At 38.8% G+C, this 14,541-nt stretch overlaps 1 protein-coding gene across 1 annotated transcript in view; it reads right to left on the reverse strand.

Annotated features, from left to right (window-relative positions):
* mrvi1 (murine retrovirus integration site 1 homolog) overlaps positions 1–14,541 on the reverse strand; it is a 37,491-nt gene that overhangs the window by 16,005 nt on the left and 6,945 nt on the right. Inside the window, exons 8-9 of the mRNA XM_042486289.1 lie at positions 10,140–10,168; positions 2,195–2,413 (exon numbers count right to left, since the gene is read on the reverse strand). Of these exons, the coding sequence (XP_042342223.1) occupies positions 2,195–2,413; positions 10,140–10,168 (248 nt within the window). The remainder of the gene's footprint in view (positions 1–2,194; positions 2,414–10,139; positions 10,169–14,541) is intronic.

Here is a 14,541-nt window from a genome sequence, read left to right on the forward strand (position 1 = left end):
TTCCTGTTTCATAAAATCCCAAATCCTTGTCCAACCATAAAAGGTAAGAAGGAGAATAAACACATACTGAGATCAAAGACAAATTCCCTAAGAGCTCCTCTCAGCTCATCTTTGAACCAGAATCCAAATAAAAGGATTTCTCCTGATGGTAAAGCCGCAGAAAGGCCACGACTGCAGTAAAGGTGGATTCTTTTATGGTGTTGGCATATGCCCTGAAGATCGAATTACACAGCTTCATTACATCCTGCAGAGATGTCTTATCTAGTCTGTGTGTTTATGAGCGACTGCAGACGATGTTCTCAGACTATTTTTTTAATTTGCTCTCTGCAGGGTATTTGCTGAAAAAACTTCTGAATCTGACCCTGTCATTATTATATTCTTCTTTCTGCGATATGCAGAAAAAGCTTTCTACTTCTCCTGGTATCTGTCTCGCCAGAACAATGAATGCAATTTGTTGTGCTCAAAGACTCTAAAACAGAAATTTGTCTTTCTAGAAACAGTGTTGTCCTCAAAAGTTTTCACTGGAATCATGTTCAATAGAAAATATCTACAAAAATCTGACATTTTTATGAGGACATGTTGGTACTGAGTTTTTCAAATGTGATTTTTCAGTGCTTCAGTGCATAATCAAGAGAGAGTGAAACACACCTGTTATATAAGGTAAGATCTTTTTTCTTTAGCCATCAAGCTCTTTGGGAGAAGCGTTTCCTGATGATTTATGTTGCTCACTGGTGCACCGTGAAAAATGTTTTGTTTTTTCAACATTGGATTATGTTGTTAAAGTGCCAACTGGCTAACTAGCTTCAAATCAGCAATGACAGACTACCTGCTGGTATGGAGAGTTATGTCTTCTCACGAAGGTGCTGGTTGGCTGCCGGTTGTAGTCTTTGTGGTGTGTTCAAGTGCAACTTTTTGACTGAGTCAGGTGACCTTGGGGCAATGCAACACACAGCTTTCATCGCCGCCACCTTCGATATCGGTTTGGTGTGTCTAGGTCTTAAGGAGCACAAACTTGCTGAGGTAACAGCAGGTATGCAGAAGTGAATATCTGTACAATAAACTGCAGACAGTGTCAGTTAAAAGCTTTAGTTAAAACTAGAACTGCCTGCATCTGGGGCACATTTTAAAAAAAACATTTTTTTTTATTCAACTTGGGTGAGATGACTTTTTAAAGGTCTAGTGTGGAGGATTTAGTGGCATGTAACGGTTAGGTTGCAGAATTGAAACTCCCGCATGCCATGCGTGTGAGGACTATGGTACAAAAAACATGACTGGCCCTGTCAAGGGCCAGTTTTTGGTTTGTCTGTTCAGGGCCACTGTAGGAACAACTTGGTGGACTCTCTAGGAGAGGACCCACTCCATATGTAGATAAAAACAGCTCATTCAAAGGAAACGAAAGCACTGCGATTGTTATTTTCAGGTGATTATACACTAATGAAAACATAGTTCTGAATATTATAATACATTTTTTTATCAATAGATGTCCCTAAATTCTACACACTGGATTTGTGTTTTGAAGTTGAAAGATACCAACTTTCCCAGATCCTATGAGAACCAATCCGATGAGCAATAGTTTTGCAGTCAAGTGAAGTTTATTTTCATAGCTCAAAACCACAAATCCGAAATTTGCCTCAAAGGATTTGAAGCTGACATTAATAGAGACGTGGTATTCACCAGACACACATCTATTTAAAGACTTCAGCAGCAACTCTGACACAGATTATTTACTGTTAAAGAGAGACCCTCAAAGACTCGTAAAAATCCAGGAATCTGTGAAACTAGAAACTTTCACATTTGATAAATATTTTTTTGGAAAAGTGCAAAAATACAAGTATAGAATCAAAAAATTAAAATATATACCAAGTTAAATGCAAACGTGGTAACTAGAATCAGTAGCTGAGATCATTTGTGACATCTCTGCACAGCAGCCTTGGCCTGAAACCACAGGGAACATTTGCTACCAGAGTAAAACCCTTGTCCCCTCACATACAAAGAGTTAATTAAATACTTCTTACTGCTGAACTGAAAGCAGCATTTCAAAGGCAAAGAAGAAACCTTTTCTGAGGCCAGACTTCAGTAGCAACACTGATAGAATTTCCACACCAGAGCCAAATTGATTATTCACTGTCAGATTTTACGGCCTCACATGCTTCTTCCAAAAACAGAGTGTGCGCTACAGAAAAGTAACACTCACTGTACTGGGAGAGCTGGAGGAGCTGTCCTGCTCCTCAGGGGAGTCCTCCTCTTCCTCGGGCAGCGTGGGCATGGCGGGGAGCAGCGGGGGGCGTGAGCGGGTGTGAGGGAAAATGAAAGGTTTCTCAGAGGCACAGGGGGTAGGACGGGACTCCTCGGAGTTCTGGTCACTTTGCTTAAGAGGAGATTCCTGCAGAAAGTGTTCCTCCTTTTCCTGGAGCTGCAAGGTCATATGTAGACACAAACACACATATGTTATGCAGTGTAGAGACATATGCATTACATTCTAGAGTAAATGTTGAGGGAAATTCTCTCTAAACTGCAGGCTGTTATTGAACAAAGCTGATCTTTAAATGAACGAATTAAACAGGGATGACGATATTCTGAAGGAGTCTTTTCTGGCTAACCACAGCTAAAAAAAGATATAATAACAAAACCGTCACACCATAAATACATCCCAAAATAGACTCATTCTCCATTGCCTTTGAGAAGCAGCTTTAGCTAATTTTTCCAGCAGGCACTAAAAACAAAACTCTCAAGAGTACATCCATTTCCAGTGAGAAAATAAGGTACACAATGAATGCTACAGTGGAACAATTCATTACAAAGCATGTAATGAACAAAGCCATCAATGAGGTACAGAGGGCACATTCTCCTCATTTGAGATCAAATACTTTATAAATCCAGTTTTTAACCATAGCCGCTGGTGAAAAATGTTTGTACGATTGGGTTCCCATTTTGTTTGTATTGTGAACGTGCACAAGAAGGATTGCAGGCAACACAATCCACATCCTGCTGTTGGTTTCATGCTATGTCAGTGATGTCAGTAACACACAAATGAACCAACAGTCGGCTTTGCAAACGTTTGGTTAGAAATGCTGAATGTAAACAGCTTGATTGTTTGCAGGAAAACACTACCTTTATGTTTGTGAATGTATTTACTTCACTGGGAAAAAAAGGAGAGAAAAGGGTGTATTAACGGTGGCGAGACACTGATCAGATTCTTACAAAGTAAATAAGTAACAAGCAGCAATTTTATCATGTGGAGCACAAAGAACAACAGTATAACTCATGCAGGATTCTCTGCTTTAAAACACGACCAAAACACAAATAAATACAAATGATGCCTGAGCCAGAAGTTAAGTATGGTTTTCTTCCTACACAGTGACTTTCTTCAGTTACGGTTTTGACCAGTAACACACTGATCGGGATGTACTGGGTTGTTATGACACATTCAGTGTAATGTTCTGTGAACTCCTGAGGGATAATATACCACAGCATGTTTTCATACAGGCCTGTATGAGAACATGCTGTGTGAAACAAGCATGGAAGATAACCAAGAGGAGAAATCATTACAATATTTTTTTCTCTTTTGTAACTTAAAGCTAATCAGCAGTGTGAAATCATTAAATCTTAATTTGTCAAGACTCCTACAACTTTTCAAGGACCCAAATTTCCATCTCGGAAATGCATGCGCTTCACTGTGTCTGTGGTACTTGCTGGCACTATGCACGCATGCACGCACACGCACGCACGCACGCACAGAAGAGTTTTGCTTCCCATAACAAACACTGCTACCCTTCAATACGACTATTACACAAACACAATGTTGATGCGGAAACGATATATTGTGCAGTCCGAAGTAGATGCATATTAGAGCTCTGTTATGTAAACAGTTAAGTTACAGAAATTTGCTGCTATGATACAGTATATGAAAGATTAATTTCATTACACATGACAACATTCCATGACTTTTCCAAAAATCTCAGTGATTTTTAATAATTTCATGATTTTTCCAGGCCTGGAATACGAGATTGTGGAATTTGATTTTTGCAGGTTTTCCATGACTATGGGAACCCTGAAGACTAGACTGAAAAAAATGGCAATAGAAACTACAACTACAGGGAGAAAATGTGATCAGTCTGGAACTGGCACTTTAATTTATTGTCTTTTATCAAATTCTCAGTGGTGATGCTTCTTTAATGACATTTTATGTATGCATTTATGTTATGTGCTGTTGTTTATGTGTTTTTTAATCCTCCTTTATGCTCATTTGTGCAAAGAAATTTGCACTCGGTGCAATAAAGGTTTCATTCAAAATAACTGAACAAAAATGATACTAAAAGGTATCTTGTTCCTGAGATAAAGGCCATAATTGATCAAGAGTGCTGACTGGAAACAAAGTCAGGACAGTGGAGACAGCATATATTCTTCACAATAATTATCAACATTACTGGAGCATCAGCTAAGTACAATATAAATGTTTGTGCAGTTGGAGCCAAGGATATGGTTCATAGCAATATAGATTATTTTTCAAAGACAGCCTGCTTATGTTCAATGCTCTCCCAATTAAAAAAGAATAGGCTTGTGATATGCTGCATATTTAATAGTTGTTTGACTAATAGGTATTTTTATTTCTGATTAATTTTTTTCTCATATGGTCATATGCGAAAAAAAATTTCAAACACAAATCTTCACATATGAGAAGTTAGGGCCAGTGAAGTTGTATTGTTTTGCTTGAAAATGATTTATTCAATTAGCAAAACTCTTGCAGATTATTTTGTGGTTGAACTGTTCCACTGTTTGCCATCAGTGGTGCAGCAGTTGCCTGTCTGACGCAACAGAAGAGAAACTAATTTGGTTAAATATCACGTGTGCAACTTGTTTGAAGCACTGTTTTACTTGCAGCTCTTCCCTTCTTAGTAACAAATTTATGCAAAGCTAAGTACAGAGCAGATTTAACCCTTTGAAGGACCACAGTGCACACAGAGTCTGTATAAACTGTTGTGAGGGATTAGTGTGTTGGATGCTAATGTCCCCCCGTTTGTTTTGTCTCACCAAAAATAGACAGATCTACATATGCATGCGCAGCACAGATGTGGCTGTGTTTGTACTCCCAGTGCAGATGATGAATAAGACAGCGAGTGAAAGGTGTGATGAATTACTGGTTATTTCAGAGGTATGGCATGCACTTTACACAGGGACAAATCCTCTGTGAATTCAGGGCCAGAATATGCTGCGCACTGTTCAGTGTCATCACAAACATGACAAGTTCTTGGGAACATATAGGGACAGAAAGGCTGGGAGTCACTTGGGAGGAAATGGGTTGTTTAACTGTATCTCAGCGAGCTGCAAGGATATTTCCTGAGTACAAGAATACTGCCACACAGGATTAAGATCACTACACTTTCTCAGCCCACAGTAGCATTAAGAGCAGACTTCTCTAACACTTTAAAACTCATTTAATTCCATCTGATTCTCATTCCTGAAAGGAGGCCAGCCATGAAGAATCATGGACAGGGGGACAAAATTTTCCAAATTGGGCCCCTCATACACACCCACACCAGCACCATAGTGTGTTATATTATGCATTTTAAGACTGTTCGGGGACCCCAGTCTGCAGAAATATTCAAATGCACCAGTGTGAAAAATGGCAATGCCGCTTTTTTCATTGCTAAAATTTTGCCTACCCTTGGAGTGTTATTTAGCCCACTCACAACAAGATAGCTTGATGTGGTAAGTACCGATGAATGCCTAATGCTGTGTTCACACTTTGAGCGACACAGCAACATGTTAAATGTGATTTTCAGTGGAGGCTGGTGACATGAAGCCACAGATAGATGCCTCACACTTGTCACTGCATATGGGTGTGACATGTAACAAATCAAAGTTGAGCTGACCTCAACTTTTTTCAGCACTCCGATGCATCAACCAATCATATGTTTTTGTTTCTGTTTTTTATGTTAGTTAGATAGCACTATGCTAGCTTTATGTGCGTTGTGGTGCGCACACGAATGCAATTGGGGTCAGAGACTCATCATTAGCATAGATATTGTTTGGACCAAATACAAACTTTAGGTGCCGTTCAGTGTTCACTGCTTTTGTGGCGAGCAGCAGACACACACAAGCCCGCACAAGAAAACAAGAAATTGAGCAACACTTTATTGTGTCTCTGTGACACTGTTGCATTGTGGCTCGTAATATGAACACATATGATACCATATCTCTACTCTGGCTTTCAAACTGAGCTCACCATACCATTTTCACAATAACTGTGGGGGTTGGGTTTCAGATGAAAAGCTGAAATGGGTTTTAATGATAATTGTACAATTAGTTTTCATGTAAATACATATGAGTTGTATTGTTGCTTATATAACTCAGTAAATAAATTGTTGTACTAGACCTTTACTCGGACCACCCCTGAGCCTTAGGTTATCTGAACCCTTTGACCCCTATGGACAGCAGACCCGACTGAAAGTGTGAACTGTTTTCTGAGTCTATTTCTTCTGTAGTTATTTATCAAATCAGAGAAGAAGTGGTCAGCTTAAAGGTTCTCCTGCATATAAAAATATGAAAGTGAGTCACCAAATATTTCTTGTGAGATTATCTAATTGCCCCGGGAGTTCAGTGAGGCTTTAGTATCAAACACCTGCGTTTGTCGTGACTGACTGACTACACGTATGAATGTTAATGTTTTTTTATGTAACCACTTGATTTATTCTTTCATCAATACTCTACTTTTTTCAAAGCCAAATAAGGAGATGAATGATAAAACAAAGAAGACCAACAAAGAAATCACTGATACTTTCTCTGTACTTTTAATACTTTCTGTCTTTGTATCTATCAGCATGTCTGTTTTTGTCAATCTCTAAGAAAAGCCTCTTATTAAGCAACCAAACAAGCGTGAAAATGCAGCTCAACAAGTTTAAATGTCTTTTGAAGACAGAATCGTGACTCAGCTCAAACAAAAGTGCCACCCTTCACTACAGGAGACTCGGTGCAGTGTTTTCCTAGCAGACCATGAGACTGAGATAAATATTGCAGAGTAATTGAATCACTCAGGTTATTTCCTGCGGGGGGAACAGGACAGAACATACAAGTCTGAACACAAACAGCCCCAGCACAACTCCATGCTCTTATAGTATAAACTCATCCTCTACGATAAATTTGTCCTTTCAAGCCATCAGAGTGAGAATTAACTTCTCATTGTTGCTGACAGGCCTAGCTGTCTCCTCCCTCAGATGGAGACGAGGGGACCGGCACCCTCCTCCCCTCCTCTGTTACATAAGCCCGCTCCCTCTTGCCAGATTTGTTTAAAATTTGGTTGTGTGAAGCACAGAGTACAGGGCCAGCAGAGGAAGTGGCTGCTGCAGAGCCACAATATGAGATAACAGGACAGAGGAAGTGTGCGAAAGACAGAAAAAATGGTGCACAGAGAGATGTACAGTCAGGTGAGAGAGCAGATAAATCCACTGACCTTAAAAATGCACGCGCACACACACACACAAAGTAGAAGGAAAGATGACACAGAGTTTCACTTTCAGACAGATTATGTAAACTCACCCCGGCAGCTACAAGTGAGACTGTCAAAAAGTCCCCAAAACACACCTTCTTGCACAAGTTTGACACACTAAGAGACAATAACAGAAGCACTGAACCTGCATCTCCTGTGTCCACCTAAAACCATCACCCACTAAGACCCCACAGCTCCACGCAGCCGATCATCTGAACCTGTTCACAGAGAGCACGCACGTTACCTGAGTCCACCACTGGCGCTGCAGAGAAACACACACACACAGTCTCCCGCTGATTTCTCCGACTCAGACCGACTTCCCACAGTCAAACTGTCACTCTCAGCCTCAGAAATCTCCTCTATCCTCGGGGCTTCTCCTTCCTTCTCCCGTCCCCTCTGTTCCCTGTCTTTTTTCAGCAGCAGCCTCTCTTTCACTCCTGGGAGCTTTGACCATTTAAGGAGAAGGGCTCTGTATGCTTCTTTGGACTGCTGTGGTAGTGTGTGTGTGTGTGTGTGTGTGTGTGTGTGTGTGTGTGTTCTCAGGCTGCTCTACAGCTCATCCCTCACTTCAATCTGAAGAGAGTCAGAAAAGTATGTTATTTTTTTCTGAGGGGTTTGTTTTGTTTCTCTAATCACGATATGGGAGCAGTAGGAGAATGTTTTGCGTTGTTGTATTTTGGGGCATGTTTGTGAGAGATAGATAGATAGATAAATTGTGTCCATCCGATCTGTGTTTACTCTGCTGCCTAAGAAGAATCCACACACCCACTTCCAAGCTCTTGAAGTTCATAACTGTTTAGTAAACTGCATTGTCAAACCGTGCACCATTCGTGCTGCTTTTTACTGGTGGTAGATTTGAATTTTAAGTACTGTGATTATCCTGAATTTTGTGTGTGTGTGTGTGTGTGTGTGTGTGTGTGTGTGTGTGTGTGTGTGTGTTTGTGTTGTGTGTGGGGGTGTGTGTGTTTGGGGGAGGGGGGGCACACAGAGTCACGTTGTTTGGAGGAACCCAGCTGATGTTCACAGCGAATTACAGCATCATAATTTGAATGAACACGAGCTGATAATCTTAAGTAAGTTTATCAATGGAACAATTTGTGCAAAAAAGAGTCAGATGCTCTTCTGGTTTAGTTTGACTTGAGTGAAGATCTTATCTTAACTTGTGAAGTTTTACCTGAAGCCAACGGTGGAAAAAAATATTCAGAATAAAGTGAAAGTACCACGAAACAATGCAACGATACTATGTTACAAGTAAAAGCCTTGTATTTAGAATATTTACTTAAATAATGTGAAGTATTATGATCAAATTAATTCAAAGTATGAAAAGTAAAAAATGCTCACTGCAGAAAAATGGCTCTAGTGACTGACATATCATAATTTGCATTATTAGACTATTAATAGTCAATGCACTCATGTAATTAGCATTTTACTGTTGTGGCTGGTTGATGTTAGGGCTGGATAAGGTTTACAAAGTTACAACATCAAATCAAATACCAGTATCTTTACAGTGATAAAGATACCCATAATGTCAATGGAGTGGTGTGCCATATTATGGGATGTATAGTTGGTATCTAGGCATCCTAAACTGCCAACTCCGTCACATACGTTGCACTAGACTTCTTAGATTATGTGGATTGATGCTGCTACTGTAGACGTTTGAGCTCCGGGGACAGCTGGTGAGAGTACGCCTGCACACACAGTGACAGGGCTAACTGTTAGCATCGCATTTTAGTCCAGTGATTCACAAGCGGTCCACAAATAAATCAGAGAAACTGTGAGACGATCAGTGGGAGAGGAAAGAAGAAAAAAGAAAGTTCTGAGACAAGAATCTGTACAAATTTGGGGGGACTTTTTTTCAAAGCCTTGCTTTGTTGCTAAATATTGGATCATTTTTACCTCTTAAGCCTCAAACTGTTAACGAGCTGTAAAGTTTTGAAGGCAAATTCCTCTTTGGGGAAACTGCTAACAACTTATCTGAAAAGTGACATGGGGCCCCAAGTATTCATCGCCTCTTTTGTATGGAGCAAAAAAAGCTGTGAGCAAATGTTTACATTCAGATTTATCTGCTGTATTTTCTAAGCTTATCATATGTATGTGTTTCATGTAAAATGTAAATCTGAAAAGGGCAACAATAACTTTATGTACCTCAATTAAGCATTACATAAACTTTTCATAAATGGTTTATTACACACTATAATGTATCTTTAATAAACACTGCACATTAAAAATATCTCTATATCTACGCACAGCTACATTACAGTGTGTTATTAACTATTATTAAATGTTTGTATACTGCTTATAAATGCTAAAGAGGAGGGCTTTTCTAGCATTTACAGGAGATATTGTAAAAAGTACAATATCACCTCTGAATTTTTGTGGTGTAGAATTATAAAGTAGCATACAATGGAAGTACTTCAAAATAAAGCTATTTTCCATTTCTGCCCAAACCACTATGGCAGATTGCACTTTATCCTATCTACAGTAGCAAGCTTGGAGGAAAGTGGAAATCCTCTTAAAAAACAACAACATTTCCGACAAGCCATTTCAAAACACATAAGACACAAACACACACAACACATTATGGATGAAGTCCTGCCTTAACATACAGATATAACATCATTTTTTACTGCTGCAGAGCAGGAGGGAGTCTTACCTTGCTGCAGCTGCCTCGTCCTGTGACACCTGTTGGAGCCAGAGCACAGACAGAGAAAACAGTTGATTTGCATTTAACAGGAAAGCATGTGCAATGCAAATGTCATGAGAGAGTTTTAAAAAAAGAAAAGTCAGTATGTGTGTGAGAAACAATAAGAAAACAAAAGGGGAAGAACTACACTGTTTCTGTTCTGAGAGGCTGATGCTGGTGTCATGATATATTTATCTGATTGGCAGAACTACTGTAACTCTTGTTTCAGGAAGTATCTCAAACACCCCCGTCCACCTCTATAACTAGGGGCAACAATAACCTGGCAACCGTTTCGAGTACATGAGGTGCTTGATCCGCCGGTTGAGAGCTCTTGGCCCGAGCAAAGGCTATTGTGTCGTCTGCTTTAGGTGCTCTTAGGAAAAGGTCAGTAATATTGTGATACTAAGCAAGAGGCTAAACACCAGTGACTTTATGGAGAGCGCCAATATAGCTGACACTTTAAAGGTAATTGAAACAGGTAAAATTAGGATACAGCTGAAAAAGACAATAATCTACTGCTTTTACGTTGCTTATCTGATGGTGCCATTTCAAAGAATTTTGACTGTTGGAAAGCTCAAAACAGACTCTAAACCTTCTCTAATGCAGCATTTCCCAGCCAGATTTCCCTTCATAAATCATTACACAAGTAATTTAGAAAAATGATGGAAAACTACCCTTAAGCTTTGCATGGCGAGATAAAATGATGAAGATGTACAGTAGATTGGTGTTTTGGCAGCTGCATTTGTCCTATTTTAACCTCATTTTCACCTCAGAAACTGTCTATTGACACTGTTTTGTTTCCCTGGAAGCGTTCACCACAAATCAATTCACATTCCAGCTTCAGTAGATTTTGACTCATTTATAGATTCCCCCTTCAAAGAGCTCACTGTTTACAGTTACAATACATGCACGCACACACACACGCACACACACACACAAACACACACACACAGCATTAGAGACCCACCGCTGCTTTTCTAAATTATTTACATTCAGCTTCCAATGGATCTCTATTCATCACATAAAGCTGACTGTCTTGTTTTAAACAGCAACATAAAACCTAAAAACAAGTTTTATTTCTTTGTTATGTTACAGAGATGTGCATAAAGTGGATTTCATATCTCAAATTAAAGTTTCATTAGTGTAAGGTAGATAAAGAGGAAATCTAAATAGTTTTAAAAGGCCTTAATAGAGGCAGAGAGAGTACTCCATTGTACTCCAGATGGCATCAAAAATACAAAAGCACCAGCAGGAGTACTGCAGGACTGACAGATATATAAAAGCCAAACTAATATTATTGTTAATAACGCCGTCTGCTTCATGGATAGAGATTATGCTGTATTATTAAGTCATGCTAGTGGCGCTCTGGTTATAGCTCAACAACTGTTTGATGACTTGCGATGAACTTTGTACAGACATTCATGCTCCCCAGAGGATCAACATTAATGTTCATCTGACTTTTCCTCTTGTGCCAACATGTGGTTGATATTTGTGGGTTTTTTCCAAACAGCAGCTAATTAGCAGTAAAGCGGTAAATATGGAACTATAAACATTATACCTGTAAGCATGTTAGCCATGTCATTGTGAGCATATTAACACGATGATGTTAGCATTGAGCACAAAGCAACAGCTGCCCCAAAGTACAGCCTCCCCATATAAGCTTTCTCCATCAAAAGTAGAGCATGTAAACAGTAATTTTTTAAAAAAATAAATAAAAATAAGGTGATAGACTCCTTTTTCCAGTAGGCTTTGCAGTAGATGGCTATACCTTTCTGTTTTTGTGTGTGTGTTTTTTTTACTGGTGTATCACGTTGGACATCATGGACAGGCCAAAAAACAGTAAAGTAAACATCAGAAAGCAGCATGGAGGCCAATGAAAATGTTACGGGGGTTACTTCTTTGTTTAATCTCTGGTCGGGAAAGGGGCTGTATAAAATCAATGGATGTAGCCACCATGACATCAACCACTGCTTTACAGACTCGCATTTTAAGCCGCGAGGCAATATTTGGATGAGAGGGTAGAGAGACAGCCAGTCACTCAAAGCTGCCATGCCCTTAATTATGAGTAACTTTGAGCTGGTTATAAAATTTTAATGGGGAAGTTATAGGCCCCAGGCTGTAAACATATTTACTTCTGCTGTACAGTTGTGTATTTTAACAAAGGCATATATGAGAATTGACTTTATCTTGGAGCAAGCCTCAAGCGTCCACTGGAAAAACTGCAGTTTTTTGCACTGTGTTTTCTTCGTTTTTCATGTTGCAGCTTGAGCCTCACAGAGGTGCCAGTATGTTTTTTACTTTTGTTTATGTGTATATGTTTCATGCATCCCTGACATTTGTGCTTGCCCTGCTACATTTTTGCAGTTCTTTGTGGTATTCTGTCTCGTCTATTATTGTGATGTTAAAAAAGTTCCTGCTATTATTAGAATTTTTTCATTTATGCTGTATCCTAAAATGTGTTTTGATGTTGTCTGCTTCTTGTCTTGCTTGTTTCTTAATGCTCAACATTAACACTGTTTATTGCAAGAGTTTAAGATTCAAATGAAGTAATCATCACACTAATGGATTGCACTGTCAAAAGGTTTTGTGGAGTATTGGTATTGTATGCCAGCACATGATGAATATGTGTATGGACCATGACAATGTATATAGGTTGTATGTGTTTAATAATGTATGTATGATGATTTGTGTGTCAACAATTATGTGTTGAGTTGTTTATGAATGATTGTATGCTTTAATGTTTTTGTGGAAGATTAGCCAATGAGCTAAAAATTATCTAAAAAAAATCAAACTAGTCCAGAAAATGCACATGAAGCCTTTTGTTAAATATGGCAAATTTTACATCACACTGATCTTAATTTATATGTGTTGTTGTAGTAGTATAGTAGGCTATAGTATTTTTGACTAAATGCTAATTTTTTTTTAGCTTGCTGTGTTGGGGGAGCTCTAAATAGGATGATATAATCCTCACATTAAAAAAAGTCAGAATTATATCACACACCATCCACATCTTGAAGTGCATTAATCACAAACTGGCAGTGCACATATCAACTTTTATGACAGCAACATAAAATGTCAACCTGCAATGCTTCATTTGGTAAGCAAAAGCCCTCACCAACATGGCAGTAGACGCACATAAACTTTAGACAGAGGTTCATAACAGAAACAAACAAGCAGACATGGAGACGACTTCTGTCTGTTCACTTAACAATATAATTTCCCTCTCTGAGGCCACCCACTGGCTCTCCGCAACCTCACATGCTCCAAACTCCTCTCTATATCACAAATAAACAATGACACATTACAAGACTTCCCTGTAAGCCATAAAGGGATTTTTTCCTGAGTGGGTTTGGAAATATTTTCCATGACCTTTCCTGAAGGGTTGGAAGAAAGTTGACCTTCCATATGACGAAAAATGGATTTTAACGTGATTCGTATTGGAGACTATTTGATGAAATGGCAAACTGATCAATGCACATCCAGGAGATTTAAGGAACACAAGACGACTATAAGGCAGTTCAACTTTTTTCATTAATGTACCTTCTTTGAAATTTTTTTTCAGCCAAGTACTTCCTGACCAGGGAGGACATTTTTGGTAGAAACACACAATGAACAAATGTTAAAGTGATTGCGTTTGTTGTGGCAGTTTATGACAGTAAAGATGTCATTAAAATATAGGACCACTGAATATATATAATGCTTTTAGAAAATGTTAATCTTTTAAAAAACTTATTACAGTATAACTATTTTGGGAGTAATATATGAAACGAGGAGCTATGTATGAAATCAGCACTACCGGATATGTCATGTAGTCTATGCAGTACTCCAAACTACCCCTAGGGGTATCCATACCCTCATTTAAGAAACATTAGACTAAAGATGCCCTCCACCTGCAAAATAATCATTTGTATTTCAATTACTCACCACAGATTAATTTGAATTAATGAAGAAAATGTAGTACTTTCCAAACACACGTGTTTCCACCCAAAAAATTACAATTTAAAGTGTGTCTAAGTTTGATAGATTTTAAAATACATTCAAAATATGTTTGAACTTTGCTCAAGCGCAGCACACACGCTCAGACGCTCAGGGCTTAATACTTTAAGGCAGAAGTGTTTTATATGGTAAGGCTTTTAATAAAATTACGTGTTTGGGAAGTACTGAGCAAACGACTGGAAAAATGAGATTTGGATTACACCACAGGAGTTGTGTGAGAGTCTGTAAACAGATGCTTTGATATAGTTTTGCTGCAGTTAAATGTGGCCCCATTTACTTCAGTCCATGAAGAATGTTGCCCTTTTTTGGATTCCCTGTTCACTGTAGAGGCATTTTTTTTTTTTTTTTTTTTTACAAATTCAACATAACACAATGT

This window comes from Plectropomus leopardus, chromosome 1 (assembly GCF_008729295.1).
Source record: "Plectropomus leopardus isolate mb chromosome 1, YSFRI_Pleo_2.0, whole genome shotgun sequence".
Classification (NCBI taxonomy): Eukaryota; Metazoa; Chordata; class Actinopteri; order Perciformes; family Serranidae; genus Plectropomus; species Plectropomus leopardus.